An 18,566-nucleotide genomic window follows, 5' to 3' on the forward strand; every position below is an offset into this window, starting at 1 on the left:
ATAAAATTTAGTTCAAAATATTTTATTGGTTATCAAAATTAGAAAAAATTTATTCAGCATGTTATTTTGATAAAGTCGAAGAAAGCCCAGGTGGTGTCTGAACTGGAGCCAGCTGCAGCCGGAGCCGCCAGAAATGCAGCCAATTACAGCCAATGTAGTTTGCTTGCTTTGCTTGCTTGGCATGCGCATAAGTTGCGACAGTTGAACTGTTTGGTTCTCCCCTTGTCAAACTCTTGCACTCTGCAAAATTTTCCCGCAATGTCTGTACTAGAAAGAGAAGCTATACAGAAACAAATTCAGCAAGACTGGGCAAACAGGGAGTACATTGAAATAATTAGCGGCAGCATAAAGAAAATTGTGGATTTTCTTACTTCGTTCGGTAAGCATACACTTTCTTTTTTTTTTTTTTTGCGTTGCACTAGTGACAGTTTTGTTTAACGCAGCGGCTCGTGATTTCAGATATGTCATGTAGGGCGAGGCTTGCAACCCTAAACGAAAAGCTGACGTCATTGGAAAGAAGAATTGAGTACTTGGAAGCCAGAGTGAGTAATACGACAATGCTTTCACGCCCTTGTGCACACGAAATTCCGAGTCCGAAACTGAAAGGTCTACGTGTTGGAGAAGACGCACAAGGTGAAGAATGAGAATAAGGAGGAGTATAGTGTGAAAGTTTTGCTTGTTAGCGTTGGTTAGCTCGTATTAATTTCTTTACTAAAATGCGATGTCGCTTTACCTCGCCGAAGCCGAGAAGATTGTGTGGACAGCGCCATGTGTATTTGTTTAGATGTCCGTGTTTTGCACACACTGGGCGATGGGCACTAGCTAAGGAGCCATGCGCGGTAGTTATTTTGCACACAAACTCTCAGCGTGCCTTGTGAAATCATTTCAAAGCACTAATCCGCAGGTTCATAGAAAGTTGGGCAAGTATTATTCCAGACTAGTTCTTGTGCTTGTAGTATTTGACTACAATAGGATGGCGTCCGTTTCTGTTGTACATTTAAAGCGCAAAATTGCATACTTAGTAAAACGCTGAACGAGGGCTTGCACCTCCCAAATAGCTTACCTTGTCGCCATCACAGTTGTACATCGCGGTTGGAAGATCGTGTCTTTTTTTTTTTTCATCTGAATACAATTGAAATACTTTTTTTTTTCCTGCTGCGACAGCTGGTAAATGAAATGTATTCTCCAAGTACTCTTTTCGGTGTACCTGCAGTTCTAAAGGTGCCATGTATCGCATATGTGTTGCCATGTCTGAATCATTGTCAGTATTGAGTGGGTTTAATGAAATTAGTAAAGGACGAGGCAGTGCTACAATGCCACTCTTAGTCTTATTTGCCCCGTCCAAATAATTTAACCGCATCTTGTGTAATAGAAAATATTCCAAGATTAGCATATGTTGTGCCTGAAAAGCTGTTTCCTAAATTTTCATCATTTTTATAATTTATCAAATCTCATCATGCGCTTGACATTCACAGTAGGTATCCTCTGACCGATAATTTAATAGCCCCTATCTCTTCCCCTTCCCCACTTCAGCACACCCTTGCAACTGATACACCTCCATATTTTAACTGTGGTGTTAGCATTCTGTGCACCATCCTCCAAAATCTGCGTTGGGTAAACCTGTCCCACACGTAATTTGGCTTCTTGAGTAAATGCCATGTTTCATAGCTGCATTGCATGCCTTTTTGTGCTGCATAGTCCGATTGAGCAAAATGAGAGCTACAGGTTATGTTGGTCAGCTGAGGGAAGGGGTTTCATGCAAAAGCAGTCTTCTCTTTTACCCAAATACACGATCCAATGCCGCCATGATATAACCTTCCCACTACATGTGACAAAAAAGTCCCACACGAATACATACTACATCATTACCAAACTCTGAAAGGAAAATATGCAGGTTGCAGAGTTCTACACGGATGTCTCGAAGACAGCAGTGCATGTCAGAAGTGCAGTTATACAAGGCAGATTGGAAGAAACAGTAAAACTGTCAAATTGTACACCAAACTTTATTGCTGAATGCTATGCTGTTTGTGTAGCTGTAGGGAAAATGGTAAATGTAATAAATGTAATGTAATAGAAAAATGTAATCTATACTGATTCTCTGCGCCTACTCGTAGTGCTATATTGCAAAAATGCCATTGAACCCTTTGTAGGCAACATCATACACTACATAGAAAAAGTCACTACACTGACATATCTTAAAGGGACACTGAGGAGAAATTGAAGTTGGCTTGTATCAACAGAATACCAGCTCCTGATTACAAAAACGCCACTCATACTGACAACAAAGCTCTTGTAACGTAGAAAAGAGCAAGAACCAAAAAACAGGTATCGCCGCCACAGGCCAAACTCTCAAGTACAAGCGTGATGACGTCATAGGACAAAACAGTGTTGCTAGAACCAATAGTTTTAGCAACACTGAGACACGAGAGGCCACGAATCACTGAGGCGCAGCCAATGCATGCACAAATCTCCTTGACATCGCCAGATGGCGCCACGTACCCGGCAGCTACGCGCATGCCTGCAGCATCAAGACCAATCAGCGCCTGCTCACCGGCGGTAGGCGGGCTCCTGGTATTCCGCTAACGGTAACAAGGAACACGGTATGCTAAAGATGGCTATTTGCGAGAACTTCGTTGACGACTTCGAGAACGGGATCCATCGTAACGCTGGCAAAACGCCGGTGCAAACGTAAAGGAAGCGACGGTAGCGGCGGCCGCAATATCCGACAGATGCCTTCAACGTGCGGCCGGCGGTAGCTTTCTTTTCGGCTGCTGCTAGGCCGCACTGCTGGCCGCCAGAAATCACGGAGTCTGCGTTGCGTCATGTGCGCGTTATGTTTCACGTCACTTAGTCCTGTGTCGTCATAAGAGAGTCCCAAGTTTGAATCAAGAGCGGCGGGAAAAACTTTTTCAACTTCGAATCCAAATTTCTTAGAAATAAGTGCATCTTTCACTGCCGGCCAAGTGGCAACAAAGCCATGAAATGCCGAACTATCGGATTGATATTTATTGATATCAATCCGATAGTCCGATATTTATTGATATCAATCCGATTGATATATATATTTATTTATTGATAGAGCTCTATTGATATTTAAAAAAAATATCAATAGAGCTCTCCTCACTGTCCCTTTAAGATCCTACTGGGTCACGAGTCAAATTGGGGTAAGCAGCAATAAGAGAGCGGATACATGTGCTTCTCAAGCTCACAATGGCGAAACAAAGTGAACGTGCCTCGTAGAGACTGCATGAAGTTAATACTTAGTAAATTGGAGAATACAGACAGAAGGTATGGAATAATGAAGTTAATAACAAGCTACACTTCATGAAGCCCGTCTTGAGAGATTGGAAGTTGTGCAGGCATCAGGAATGTTCCATTGAAATAATTTTATGCCGTTTTGTCTTTGGAGACACACACTTTACACAATTTTTGACTGAAAAAAACAAAACCCATTCTGTGAAACACGAGCTGAGATCACAGTAGACCACATTTTATTCTCGTGAACGAAGCTGGAAACACTAAGGAAAAAATATTTTACTCTATTCTGCTGACTGTTGCATCGCTGAGTGAAAATAAAAAAAATAAAAATTTTCTTGGCCAAACCCCATGCTTGCTCAGGCTCAAATTTCACACAGGGGTGGCATTTGGCGGTCAGTTTTGTTTTATACTACATTTATATGTAATACTTGCCTGTTTCGATCAGAATTAATCTGAAGTCCCCATCATCTGCGACGACGGCAAACCGAAACCGCAAGCTTTTGCAGCAGTAGTAACTGTAGCACGATCATGTGCCCTCCAGAGGAAAGAGTGCTCTACTGTGTAGGGAGGCTGCAAAGGAAAGCATGGGATGTATGGAGGGGGGTATTGGCATGCCAATGATGTTTTCTGCACTCAGTATAAAGTAGTGTAGAAAACACTTTCAAATCAGCCGTGCAACTGCCTCCACTGTAGAGCACTTGTTCCTCCGGAGGGCGCATGATGGTGTTGCCGGTACCACTGCTGCGAAAGCTTGCGGTTTTAGTTCACTCTTGCCACAGATGATGGGGATTTCCGATTAATTCTGATCGAATCGGCCAAGTATCCCACCTAAACATCGTGTCAAAACAAAATTCACCGCCAAATGCCACCTCGGTGTAAAATTTGAGCCCAAACAAGCATGGGGTTAGGCCGAGATAATTTTTAAAAATTTTCTCTCAGCGACACAAGTCAGTACAATGACCACATCCCTTTTCACCCAATGTTGCTCTTAGATGAAAATGCACTTGCTAAGTTGTCGCATGTTTGTTTATGACAATTGCTTTCTTTAAGAACCCAAAAACAATAGACTTGATATTATAGTCCAATTAATACAACACTTTAACCTCGTGTTTGGCCTTAGCTGCTTATGTACCATAAAACCCAACACAACTCATTTCCGCCAAGTTTATACTTTGGAAAGAACTTTTATTTGCACTAGTTATCAAAATGGCATATTTAAAAAAAAAAAAAAAGGTAGCGACCTACACAAATGAAGTCCACCTGCTCCTCTGCATGTGTGTGGCAGCATTGCTTCCTCTGCTTTGCTGCATCTTTATCCCCTTTATGGTGAGGTTACTGTATATCAGCCCACATGCCTTCAGGGGTGTACTTTGCTTCATGCATACACTGATCTTGAATGTCAGCCATACCATCCTTAAGTTACCGTGTGGGGAAAAAACAACAACAAAAAGCATGAAATAGCATGAATATTTACTCGCGTAATTTGTGCACTTTTTTTTCTAAAATTGAGGCTTCAAAAAGGAGGTGTGCAAATTACGCAGAGATTTCGCGAACACGCCCTGAAATTGATAACTCTACAAAGGTCATAACGCAGAATGTATACGTATATTGCCGCATATAAGCCGACCCCACAACTCGTGCCCCTCGCTGGCCAAAAAGAAGTTGTCTCCAAATATAAGTCGATGCGTGCCCCCCCCGCCCTCTAGACCAACGTTGTTTAGTTCCGAGCGTGTGCGCGGCTCAAAGCAATAAATGAGAAATGATACAGTCGCAAAACCAGCAGTCAGAGATAAAAGGGGATAAAACGGCGCCCTCTCCTGCGGGCCCGGCTGAGTAGCAGCAAACAGAATAGCCGATGGTTCGGTAGTTTCGGGTTCTGGAGCGACGCATGCTTCGGAGCTTACCTAAAGTTTGCTCTTGCAGCCATTCGTACAGAAAAACGACTGCTGGCGCGAGCGAGCCGTACAAATGGCATGCAAAAAGTTGGGGGTGTGCAAATTACGCGAGTAAATATTGTATATGATTGCAGGGCACCTGGGCAAATATTTTTTTCTGAACCTTTATTCCGGAATTTACAAGTGTGGATGTACAGTTGACACAGCCAAGTTTGGTGGCAAAAATGAATTTTGAAAAATTTCTTATCAGTCTGCTGTCTCATAATACTTATTGAACGAAGTTTCAATGCAAAAGCAAGTTTTCTTATGTGTTGAAAAGACAGGTACGGATACGTGCCACATTTGAGGTCATTTTACGAAGTCATTGGTACAGATGTGTACCTTTTTCTACAAAACCAGTATCCGAAATGGCTTAAAGGTTCATTCAATTTCTAGTCATTCTGAGTGCAGTTTTGCCATTGGTATGTGTGTAAAACTTGCATACAGCTTGTGCCTTTTAAAGGGGTAATTAAGCTTTCGGAAGTGCAATTGGCCAAACGGGTGCAAATAGCGATATAAATGGCTTGTTGAATTGAGACAAACTTATCCAAATATTACAAATGCGTTCATGGCACTGGAAGTTCAGTTTCATATCAGTGATCTTTTGCTCATTTAGTGGTTTTATAATAATCTTCTCATTGGCATTTTTTGCAGGTCACAAAAGGAGATACCTTCAACTGACTTTTTTTGATGCCTATACAAGAGACCTTGCCATTTAGCTCATGAACATAAACCTTTTTATGCATGAAATGCAACCAGCTGGACGAAGCTGGTTGCAATTTTTACCAGCTTTTAAATGTATCTGTGGTTCTATTTGTTTGTGGCATTAAGCAAACAATAAAGCCCTGGAATTGTGTCCTCTGCCTAATTTTTTTTTTTACAAATGATACTACAAAGATAGTGGATAGACAGAATGCTTGCCTGCAGTCTTTATTGTATTCTTAACCTTTAGCAACATGGTTTTTTTTTTGCTCCAAGAAGATTGTACACCCACAATCGTGAACATTGCGGCTGCTGTTTATGAATGTGTTCACTAGCTCAGGAATTCAACGTTAAGCTCACTTCCAAGCTAATGTGCATGCAGTGCCAAAACACCTAACTTCTGTAATAATAGGCACACACATGGGGGCTCAAAGTCCAATGCCAGGGCATGGTATTAGACACAGAAACCCAATTAGTAACAGCAGTCCGTGCTGCACGGTATGTTCGAAGATATGACATCTAAGAAGCATACGTTGTTGCAAAGATTTGATGCAGGAACAAGAAACTCTCCGGAGCAGCCTATTATACCTTTGCCAAAGGTGAAGCTACAGGTGTCTCCTTTGTGCTTTTACTACCACTGCAAGGAAGTCTGTGCCTGTCAAGATTTCTATTAATACCATTAGGTACCTCTTGCAATGGTGAAAGAAACTGGCAAGAAGTTCATTAAAACGCTCCATTTTACTCCAAACATGTCACAAACCAGAGAGATACATGCACAGCAGAAAGGCACTTGCCATCATCTTAACAGGAATGTTTTGAATTGTAACAAGCTTCTCCTGTTATAAAGAAGTATTAACAGCAGAGATGCAGATTACAATTCCAGTTTATTTTTTAGGTTTCCCAAAACAACCACTAAAAAAGGCTTAACTTGGCATATAGCATCAAAGGTTTAGTATCGGTAGTAGTCTGGCTTAAAAGGGCCCTCAACAGGGATGCCAAGGTAAGATGACTGCTCCTTGTTCAGTTTGGTCAGCTTCACTCCAAGATGGTTAAGGTGGAGTGCTGCCACCTCTTCATCAAGCTTCTTGGGCAAGAAATATACATCCACCTAAAGAAAAAAAGGCAGTAGGTAAGAATACTTCAAACTGGAATGGCTTCAACATAAAATTAACACGTGAAATGCTCACTATGACCACATGGTTTCAGGTGTAAAAGCACTGCACAATACCTACTAATAGGGCTTTCACTGAAAGGAAGCTTTCAAAAAAGCCAACAGTGCTCATACCGCTTTTTTTTCCCCAGTCTCCGAAGGCGTGTGCACGTGTTTAACTACAGAGCATACCTTCAGGCCATGCACCTGCATTGTTTGACTTGCAGATTATACAGTGGACTCCCTTTAAAATAACTTTATACAGACTCCATATTTTCTTTTTTTTTTTTTAATGTGCAAGAACTTGGTATATATAAATCATGTAGCATTCGCCTGCAACTGTAAACTGTTACTGTGCTCGGAAAATGGCTGCGGCATGTTCCCAGAAGACATGCAGCAGAGGAACTACTCTTACGACACAGCATGATATCAATGATAAGACCTCCCCCACATCTCTCCAATTAACCCTGTGCTTAAATGGTACTCTGATAGGAGGTTGTGGCCAAGCGCTACACCAGGATGACTAGATCCTACTATAGTGAGGAATTGCATTGTTGGCTCTGGCCACAGATATCAGGCCGCAGGCCTGGTAATGCAATATTGACATGCAGATTAAAAAAAAAAGTCTGGTGGATAATTCTGCAGCACCAGGACCCCAGTCCTCATGCACTCGAGGCAGATGCTCTACCTCGACACCACTGCTGCAGCTTATGTGACAGGTACATTCCTGTTATTACTTTTAGACTGTCTAAGCAGTTATATCTGCTAATCCGAAGTCTCAAATCCGTAAAACCTTTGCGGCCGCTGGAAAATGACGCACTGCGTCGCTTCTTTCTATGTGCTACCTGATAGCGCTGCAGCTTCTTCACATGTGGTGTCTTAAGTGAGGAGGCTTCAATGCACAAAAGGCGAACAGCACGGGGCTAGCGAGGAGTTTCAGCTCGCTGAAAGAATGGCAGTGTCACGAGGACAGAATCTGGAGAAGCACGCATTGGCGCTAGTGCCTTGCCACAGCTGCAAGACGCTTTCGACAAACAAAGAAAAGAAGCCCGCGACAGTGCAATCCTGACTGATAAGTGCGGCCAATAGCCACCGTTTCTCTGGGCTGGCAGTGAAACTGTGGGGACGATTGGTGGATGATACGGCACCACTGTGAGAGCTCATTCGAACTAACCGATGCCAGCCCGTGGGCAACCGAATAAACAAGCTCCTGATGCCAGTCTAGATTACCGAATTAACAAGGGTTGAGGAGGAATAAACGTTTATTGAATTGGGTCAAATTAACAATGTTATACTGTACATTGCTGCAGCTGCTGCTAATTTCACATATTACATATTCCTCCCTCATGGCAGTGCAACATACCACCAGCAACGGTGCGATTTTAATAGAAATATTTCCCATAAAATTTGAGGCAGGATTTGTAAAACCATAGAACAGGTCCGAATTCATACATTTTATGGAAAATTAGGAAGAGTTGGCAGACATGGATCTATACAAGCATCCTACTCACTATGAATCAGACTCGTGTAATAATGCAGCCCAATTTTTCACAAGAGCCCGTACTTGCAAATACTTAAACATTTTGGTGGACTCACGCCTATCACAGCGCAATGTGGCACATTGGAAGGCTTCACCCTTCGGTTAATTTCCTTTGTACGCACTCGTATTGCATGCAAAAGATATGCACAAAAAACTGTGGTGTCAGACTCCACAGCCTTAGAACACTAAAAGAAAACCAACCACATTCAGGTTTTAGCAAAGCTGATTACCTTGTACTTGTCATTCTTGGTCCACAACTCAATCTGAGCAAGCACTTGGTTAGTGAAAGAAGTGCTCATGACAAAGGAGGGATGGCCCATAGCACAACCTAAATTCACAAGGCGACCTTGTGCAAGACATATAATGTGGTTGCCATTTTTCAGCTTGAAGCGGTCAACCTAAAACGAAAAAAAAAAAGAAAAGAATTTTCTTGTTTCACTACAATTCCCATTTCCATCCTAAAGGCTAAGCCATGCACCTTTTGAGGGATACAGTTTTTTTTATCTCGAATGATTACATTTAAAACAAACCAATTAGGCTGTCAGAAATGTCAGAATGACTTTGTCCCAAGTGTACTATCGGCAGCAAAAGCTTGCAGGATGTTTGTTCTGGAAAAAAAAAAAATTATTGCAGCACTGCCTAGAAACGCAGTCACCTGGTAATGTTGCCAATAGATGGAGAATGCACGTACCCCCATACAGTCAGACATTTCAAGTGATTGGCTTGCATATGTGCCTGAATCTTTTTTTGCACACCTGAATTTCAGAAGCTTTTGCTGCTGATAGTACATCTTGGTGGAAGGTGCAACCAGTGGTTGGTGTGCAACCACCAGAATTCACCATTCAATTCCAGGATGTGTGCTATCGCCTCAATGAAATATTCATAGATCACCATCTGTAAACTTCTTCTGCAAACAATGCTGAGGCTTATGTTTTAATCTGACCCAGTTTTTTTTAGTATCTCTAAAATAGTGTATATTGCTTAGAAATTGCACTGAGCTCCAGAATTTCAGTGTAACAATGTCAATGTTAGCTTTTTTTATTCAACGATTGCACGGGTTTATTCTAGGGTTTATGTGTAAATGCACCAGTGGCATGTCTGCACATGGAAGTACTTCATAATTTTTCTTAGCTAAGGCATCACAAGAGCCATCGCCGAAGCATACTTCGTAATATTATGGCCAAGACTGTACATTATAGCGTATGCAGAACATTATGACACATAGAAGCACAAAAATTTTTCCCTTCCGGAGTACTAATATGTTAACAGCACTACCATACTGGACAGGAACACAAAATGGCAAAGATGCGAGGGGGTCTGTCAGCAACCTGAGAAAACGGGTAGGTTTCCCAAAGGGCAAAACATCTGAAACCTCCTGCTATACAGGATGTCCAAGACAAAAAAAAAGTGGTAGGGTTCTAACATAGCTAAACCGAGTAGACGTGAGAAAGCATGTGTTTAGCCTGGCTGGCTCATGGTTTTGCATTGCTGGGTCATTGGCACGTCTGGCAACTATATTAGACTCAGGTTAAGCTCTGATCTAGGTTAAGCTGACCTGATCTGTTCGTGCCGCAGATGGAATTTGATGAAGACGACGATGTGCAATGCACAGCGCAAGAGAGTGTTGCAGTTTAACACGGGGCATAATCAGCTGCAGCGAGAGCACAGCACCCTTGTGCAGTGGCCAGCAAAGCTGATCTGTTTGCGATATGCTATTGTGCCATACTCTTCAGACGGAACTGAACTGTCCCCTACAACTTTTATTTCATTTCTGCATGGGCTAGTGCTAAGCTAGGTTTTTCCAAGGCCACCTTCAAGGTCAAGCTGAAATAGTGCTTTAGCATTAAAACAAGGTCAAAATAAATGTTGCAAGATAGCCATTAGGGCATATGAATCTTATATTTAGCATGCCTTTTTTTTAAATTAAATCTTTCAGCATGTTGACTGGGACACCCTGTAAACATAAACTAGGCCTGTGCGAGTATTTGATATTTGGCATCTCGAAGTATTCGCTGCGAGCGAGTAACGTTTTTGGAACTTTTGCTTCATGTGGTTTCGATTCAGCGTAACCCCTCCGGGATGGCACTGCGGCGCGAGTGTGCTACCAAATTGCCTGACTCTGCGGCTGCGCTTCTGAACGTAAGCCGGGGGGGCCAGTCAGCGCACGCAAGCAGGCAGAAGCGTGGCGCCCAGAGATGAACCTGCCAGGCGTCTGCGGATGCAATACTCGCAGTGCGCACGTGCCATAACCGCCACGGCGGCGTGCACCAGAAGAGATATCTAGCATAGCGCGATCCGCTTCCGTGCGTCGGCAATGTGCACGCGCTGAGTGGCCCCAATGAGGCAGGCATGCAAGCAGCTGGCGCCATGCGGCGTCCTCACAGCGATCTGCGTATGCGCAGTGGTGCCCCGTGGAAGCAGTTCGCCCTACGCTCAGTCTCTAATCGGAGGACGTGCGGCTTCCTCGACGTCCTTGGAACGAGTCTGAGCTGACCGCAGGTGCCGCAGCCGCTCTTCTCTGCATGAACTTCACGAATCAAGTGTGACGGCGTGAGCATCAAGGGGAGCTAGCACGAGGCACATGGAGAAGGGTAACCTTTTCCAATGCCTGACGTGGGGTGGTGCTGGGTGCGCGGTGCGTACATCTAGTAAGTGTTCATGTGGTTGTCGCTTAAAAGCAATACCCTCGCAATGACGCAATTACATTGAAGACCAGCAGTCGGTGGGTCCTGCAGGTAAGTCTCACGCCCGACAAATGCGTCGGCTCTACATATAGCCAACACTCCCAATTTCAGGTGGAAATTTTTGCAGCGCGTCGAAACAGCTTCAATGAGCGTAACGCAGTAATGGCCTTGTGTGTTCAAAAAATACCTAATTTTGAAATGCATACTGTGCCGCTCAACCTTTTTTGTATGCAAGAAGTATCCAAAATATTCGCTTCAAAATTATTTGAAGAAAATTACTCCTCACTTCAAACCACTATTCGTAAAAGACTAATACAAACTACCAGAGAAGTGATGAGCAAACTACCATCTGAGCAATGGCTTGACTAAGTGTTACGCTAGGTACCTCAAACTGTGCTTAAAGTGAACAGACAAATGTTCAATAAAGCACATGCAAGCTCTTACCTGGGGCTTGACTTCCACCTTCTCAACTGCATTTTGTTCTAGCCACTTGACATCAATTTCAATATCAAAGTGGCCAATGTTGCAAACAATGGCGTCATTACGCATTTTCTCAAAATGCTCGCCACGAATGATATCTCTACATCCAGTGGCAGTCACAAAGATGGAGGCCTTTGATGCAGCATCTTCCATGGTGGTAACCTCATAGCCTGAAACAAAATAAGCATTCCCTGTCAAATATATATGTGTACGTTTCATGGTTTTCCAACTAGTGCTCAAAAATACTATTAATAAACTAAAGTGCAACCATCCGTTAGGAACTAAAAAAAATTAATCATTTCATAAAGCTCTTGTCAGCATTTACAGTTGGACCCTTATTTTAAGTTACCCGTCTATGGTTCAATAAAAATATTCTTCCAATTAGCAAAAGGAAAGAAGTGAGAACAAGAAAATGATAAAAGTTCCAAAATGTCAACCACATTTTCCCCCCTACACACCAGCATAACTTGGTCATTTCATTCATCACCATCAGCCAGTTTATGCCCATTGCAGGACACAAGCCTCTCTCCCACTGACCTCCAGTTAGCCCCCAAACCCATGGCTACCAGTCCCAGCAAATTTCATTATTTCCTTCCAGACTCACTGTCACCCCTAGCTAAAGTTTCCTTCCCTTGGTACCCACTCCATTACTTTCTTATGTTTATTACTTTTAAAGAACCTTGAGGACCTCCACTGTGCAAATTACAGGTTACAAATGGGTTAGTTGCCCGACTGAGAATTTTGAGTGCTGAGGCAAGCTTTAAAAAACTCGCAGGACGGTTACTACACACTGCAAGCTGTTGACATATTTTCATTTCACGATATACTGAGCCCCGCCGTGGTGGCTCAAAGGTTATGGCGCTCGGCTGCTGGCCCGAAAGACGCGGGTTCGATCCCGGCCGCGGCGGCTGAATTTCGAAGAAGGCGAAATTCGAGAGGCCAGCGTACTGTGCGATGTCAGTGCACATTAAAGAACCCCAGGTGGTCGAAATTTCCGGACCCCTTCACTACGCGTCCCTCATAACCTGAGGTGCTTTGGGACATTAAACCCCCATAAACCAAACTAAACCAAACGATATATTGAGGTAAAGAATTTGAGAGCGCCATGCATATATGTGTAGTTACAGAGCACTCTAGTTTTCTACACACACCCGTTCTACAAACGCTCCTCTCCAGTCCGCTGTTCCAGGTGCATGACACCACCACCACTCTCCCACTCTCTCCTCCGGCAGTACGTGTTTGCAGCAGCCGATGCAGATGGATCATGCTACATGCCTCCGCTATCACTGTTTGGATGGTTCCCATGGCAGCGCCACCCTCTGGCTGAGCATTCCTCGGTCTTGCCATACCCTCCCACCCCTCTCCCAATGCGCATTCTTACACTCACCATACCCAACTCCCCCCACAGTTACCACCTGAAGAGTGGTTTCCGTGGCAGCCATCCTCCAATTGCACATTTCTCACACTCACCATGCCTCCTTCCTTCCATTATAACGAACCTCCAGATGACTTTCGTTGGAACCTCTCTCCGGATGCGCTATGCCTCCTCGCTATACCACTCGCTATGCCTTCCTCCTTGCACAGAACCACCTTCCAGTTGCGCATTCCTATGCTCTAGCCATACCCTCCCTCCTTCCACAGCAACCACACTCCAGTCACACTGACTACTATTACAGTAAAACCTCATTGATACACTTGTTTTAAAAAGGTGGTGAAACATTATTCGGGAAAAGCATGATCCAAACCTCCCAATTTTGAAAGAATTTAACTGTGGAACAATGATATAAAAGCATTTACTGACATTTTCACTTCACAAAAATCCTGATTAGTATTTCTTGCAATGTCTCAATAGCTCCGTTTCTAGTGCTCACAGAATTCAGTCCGTGAATTCAGTCCGCACTTGTGTTGTTCTTGGCGGGGAAGAAACTTCCCCAATTCTGCCAGAGTCACAAAAGGACTGGATGCATTGCGGTCTCTTCCTCGTTTACGAATGCTTCACCCCCTTACTGTCGCAGCATTTGTTCTCTGCGCTCCCTAGACTTATGTAAGTGCATCCATGTAGTTCTCAGGTGCCTTGCCCCCTTGTCTTAAGACATTCCGAAGAAGCTGCTACGTTCTCTTCAAGTCACGTCCTCGCGGGAACAGCCTGCTTATATATAAAGGCACTTCTTTTTCTTAACCATGCTTCGCCCCTTTGCATCTATCTAGGCACTGCACAGAAGTCACTATGGTGGGTGACTGTTGTTGCATTCCTGCTTTTCCATGCCCCGTGCCCTTAGGTTGCCTTGCAGTTTGCACACGTGCAGTTGGTCACTAAGCGTATGACATGACCAAGATTTGTCAAAATTCTGGCCGTAGCACAGTTAAACCTGGATATAACAAAGTTGAAAACAATCTAGGATTTTTCTTTACATCCAGGTTTTCGTTACATGCAGTTTTTGCAGGAAGACCCGAAAGGGCAATGCAGAATGGAAACCAAAATAAGATATAAATGTAGGTGAAATCACCTAGAAATTGCTTTCAGAAAAGAAAACCCCATTATTCAATATCTGATAGTGCGACTGCTGTGGCAGCCGCCATCTCCACCGCGGCTCGTGCAACGCTGCTACGAGTGGGGTGGGGAGACGGGGAGAGGCGCGGGCACTGCGGCCGAGCTAGAGGAGAGCGCACGCAGTCGCACCGCTGCCATAGACCGACCGGCGGCCGCGCGGAGACATTCTCCTTCCCGCATGATCCCTATTTCGTTTTGGCCGCCGCTGCTGCTGCCCCAGGAAATGGACTCTTCGCCTTGCATTGCTGGCACTCTCCGCTGTCCCCGCTACGGAGTCTCAGCGCACTATCGGCACCAAAATTATGCGAGCAACCGCGCTGCGGAGATAGACGCGTTCTGCTCTTGCCATTTCGCTTTTGCTATGTCCTATCATTTTTCGCTGCTTCTGAGCATGAACTGTTGTAGTGCCACACGGTATGGCATTCCAAAAGCGAAAGCAAGGGAGATGCGCCGATGGCACTGGAGCACAGCACGCTATCTCAACTTCGGTCGCTCGTTGCGATCATTGACGCTCCTTTTTTGTCAGTTCGTGCTTTATAGTCGTGAAACTTTTCTGGGAAATTTCGTAACTCGGCACAACCTAACAGATAGTCAGCCTCGCGAGTTCATTATAGCAAGGTCGACCACCGCGCCATGTTTGTTACATGAAGGTCTCAAATGCACGCGCTTCAATGGAGGGCGGCGTTGGGAAATTAAAAAACTTCGTTATATCGAGGAATTCGTTATATAGAGCTTTAACTATAGCTGGAAAATCGTGTAATTCTCGTGTAATTACGTACTACAGTTGAACCTCGATACAGTGAACTCTCACTTGAGTGAACTTCAAGGGACCGAAGGAAATAGTTCACTTAACTGAAAGTTCACTAAACTGAATATTCACTAGACTAACATAAGACATGGCATCCATAGTGTCAAAAGTGTGAAATTGAATTTATACGTAACTTATACAAGGCGCATAGCAGTTAAAATGCTGCCTTTCTCACTTTGAAAAAAAAATCATTAATCTTCTTCTGTACTTGTACATTTAGAGCACAAGAAGTTACAAAACTATCGAAAGAGTCAATGTTTTTGTAAACTTCTTCTGGCACAGCTTGCTGTTGAGACACAAAGTCTCTGAACTTTCCGATGCACCCTACAACCTCAGCTAGAGTTATATAGGGCTTGAAACTGGCTCTGCAGTTGCCTCCTCTTCATCGCACTCGGCTTCCTCTGGACAAACACTGGAAACAATCTCCAGTTCAGTCTATCCAGCACAGCTAATCAGTGCACTGTCACACAGTGCATAGTCTTCAAACGAAGTACTATTGCTATCGACCTCCAGCTGATGACAGATCTCTGTCATGAGGGCGGGCATCGGTTGCGCCTGCAGTGGAGGGCTCAAAACTTCGTTGAACTGATCGGAAAAATAAGCCTGGGTCCTCTGAGCGAGTTCGTTAAACTGAAATATTCACTATTCCGAAATTCGTTTAAGTGAAACATTTGCACATAGAATCTATAAGAAAACTGCCGGGGCTTTTTAAAAAGTTCGTTATTCTGAAATATTCGATAAACCGGAGTTCGTACAACTGAGAGTTTACTGTATAACGAAGTCCTACTTGCAGCCGAAAATTTCGTTACATCGCGAATTTCGTTACGTCGAGGTTCCCATGTTTCAGCTGTCAAAATAAAGTATAACTGGTTCAGGAACACTGCTTGTTGATGGGAACTTGTAAATCACTTATTGAGGAAATACGCAAGAAAATCGAGTAATAGTATCGCTAACAAGGGCACCGGATGTTTTTTTCTACATCAGGAGCATAATGAGTGATAGCAAACACCGCGACGGCATCATTTTTCTCCGTGTGCGCATAGCAAAAGAACGAGCGCAGCGCCTAGTACTGAAAGCCGCCACAAGATGTCGCTACTGGGATCATCATCATCAGCATTGAACATTTGCAGCCGGGGACGCATCAGAGAAAAATAAAGAAAAATGTTCGCATCGCTCACGCCGGCGCGGTGGGATTGTGCTCGCGGCGCGGTTATACTCCGACGTAGCGCGAGCGCGCGGCACGGCGACGTCACGTCCGCGAAACAGCGGCGCCCGATCGCCAGCGTGTTCGGCGGCTACCGGCGCGCTCTGACGGCGCCCGGCGCGGAATGCAGCCGGCTGCATTTCGCGCGAGCCGCGCCGAGAGCGCGCCGAAGCCGCCCACCCAGAATGCACCGCGCGCGCCTCCCACGCCACGCCTCCCCTCTACCCCCCTTCGCCACTCGCCTCCTCTGCCAGGGCACTTTTTTTTTTTTTTCGCCGCTCAATCGTTTTAAAGGTACGACCACACTAGCTCCACGAGTTTGTCAACACTGAAGACTTTTTTTTGTTGTTGTCTACGAGGACATCGCACGCAAAAAAAAAAACAAAAAAAACGAACGGACGCTGCAAGAAAATTCCGGTTTGCGCTTTCACGTTCAGACTCTACAGCTCGCCAGTGGCGTCATGGCGCGGCGCGTCTTGAAACTTCCATGCCGCGGGCTTTGTATGCGCACCGACAGATGGCGCGGCGGTACGTTCTCGCAGATTCCCACACTGCCGGCAAAATTGGTGTGTAAAAGGGCAAATACAAACTGCGTTTCGTCTCGGCTAAACTTTTAGCTCTCATTCGATTGTCAAGGTAGCTCCTGGCACATGCATGCGATGCGCAAGGACTTCGTTACATCAAAAGTGCGGAGCAAAATTACTTCGTTAAATCGCGAAAAAAAATACATGGTTTTCAATGGGGAAGTGATTGGGAAATGAAAAAAATGCGTTACATCGCGAATTTCGTTACATTGAGGTTCGTTACATCGAGGTTCGACTGTACTACTACCACCACTACTACCACTACCACTACTACTACTACTACAATAAAACCTCGTTGTCCTCGGTTCACACGCTCAAAATCACAGGCATTAAATGCGCCTAGAGTCGCACCATGATTCTCCCGGTTAGTACGTTTCTGGATAACACGATTTTCCAGCTAGTTTAAAATTTCGATAAATTCTGGTCGTATGATACGTTTAGTGAACAACCGCACATGTGCAAATATACAAGTGGGCCGAACTGGGGGAAACACAACATGAAGGGCTGGAATGCAGCAACAGTCATCAATGGCTTTTCTGCAGTAGAAGCAAACACACAGTGCTAACATACAAGGGGGTCATTCCAGCGAGAACGCAATGTGAATAAGACAAACACAGCAGCTTCTTCGCAATTCCTAATGGTAGGGTATCTGAGAACTATAACGATGTGCTTACATACGAGCGAGCCGGATCTGGGAAACAGCATGAAAAGCAAAAACCCTGCTATAGTTGGCTGCCGTTTTTTGCAGTGCATGGGAGCAAGGTGGTGAAGCATCAAAAGACAGTCAGGGAGCGATTTAGGGCACTTTTGCCATTGCCGTTGACCGACTATGTGTTGCGAAGCTCTTTCCACATTTAGGACAACAAAAATGCGGACCGAATTCTGCGCCAACCAGAAAAGGATCTCTTCAGACCTTGTGCCAAAAAAAAAATGCTGATCGACACTTACGATTTGAAATTGCCAATAAATGCCTTTGAACATTGTACAGTTAAATTTTTCCACAATCAGGCAGCTTTCCCGGACAATAAGTTTTTTCCCTTTTTTTAAACTCTTATCAATGAGATTTTACTGTACTTAATACTACTACTACAAAGACGTGAAACCCAGAGAACGAGCCCTTAACAACTGTTGCTAAAAAACTAACACTTTAGTAACATGTAAAAATACGAAGGCAAAGCAGACTACACAACCAATCAATGATTCTTAACATGGCAGTACTGCACTTTGTTGCTACATAGTTAAAGCCAAAACAATCCAAAAACATTGTTTGCTGGCTTTTTTGGTTATATCGTCACAGTTCATACCTTCCATTGCAGCCTGCAGGGCATTGATGGGATCAACTTCTGTGATGAGCACTCGGCATCCAAACCCACGCAGGGACTGTGCGCAACCCTTGCCAACATCACCAAAACCAGCTACACAAGCCACTTTTCCAGCAAGCATAATGTCTGTAGCTCGCTTGATGCCATCAGCTAGCGATTCACGGCAGCCATATAAGTTGTCAAACTTGCTCTGCGAATAGGAGATAGCAAAGGTTCATTAGCGAAATCTGAAATGAAAAAAATATCCAAAGAATACTGCTTTGGTTTTCTAGCTAAACACTTTAGCTTGCAAGCTACTTATTTCATACAGTTGGACAACACCAATACAGCCACCTAGAGGACTATAGAC

General features: G+C 44.3%; 2 protein-coding genes across 3 annotated transcripts in view; one reads left to right on the plus strand and one right to left on the minus strand.

Moving 5' to 3' along the window:
* The first annotated feature begins 144 nt into the window (after positions 1-144).
* HSPC300 (hematopoietic stem/progenitor cell protein 300) lies at positions 145-6,048 on the plus strand. Of its 2 annotated transcripts, none has more exons than XM_089579840.1 (3): positions 145-379; positions 460-633; positions 5,847-6,048. In XM_089579840.1, exons 1-3 carry the CDS (start codon positions 259-261, stop codon positions 5,909-5,911), a joined length of 360 nt encoding a protein of 119 aa, XP_089435966.1. In that variant the 5' UTR covers positions 145-258; the 3' UTR covers positions 5,912-6,048. The 2 variants fall into 2 exon arrangements, with proteins under 2 accessions (XP_089435966.1, XP_089435967.1); XM_089579841.1 differs by having other exon boundaries at positions 460-542.
* Positions 6,049-6,759: 711 nt separating this feature from the next.
* The window catches only part of Ahcy (adenosylhomocysteinase), a 28,399-nt gene continuing 16,592 nt past the window's right edge, over positions 6,760-18,566 (minus strand). Inside the window, exons 6-9 of the mRNA XM_089579839.1 lie at positions 18,200-18,407; positions 11,713-11,918; positions 8,815-8,982; positions 6,760-7,002 (exon numbers count right to left, since the gene is read on the minus strand). Coding sequence (XP_089435965.1) covers positions 6,844-7,002; positions 8,815-8,982; positions 11,713-11,918; positions 18,200-18,407 — 741 coding nt within the window. The 3' untranslated portion in view covers positions 6,760-6,843. The remainder of the gene's footprint in view (positions 7,003-8,814; positions 8,983-11,712; positions 11,919-18,199; positions 18,408-18,566) is intronic.

Source organism: Amblyomma mixtum, chromosome 3 (genome assembly GCF_055824585.1).
Source record: "Amblyomma mixtum isolate Tamu chromosome 3, ASM5582458v1, whole genome shotgun sequence".
Taxonomy (NCBI): domain Eukaryota; kingdom Metazoa; phylum Arthropoda; class Arachnida; order Ixodida; family Ixodidae; genus Amblyomma; species Amblyomma mixtum.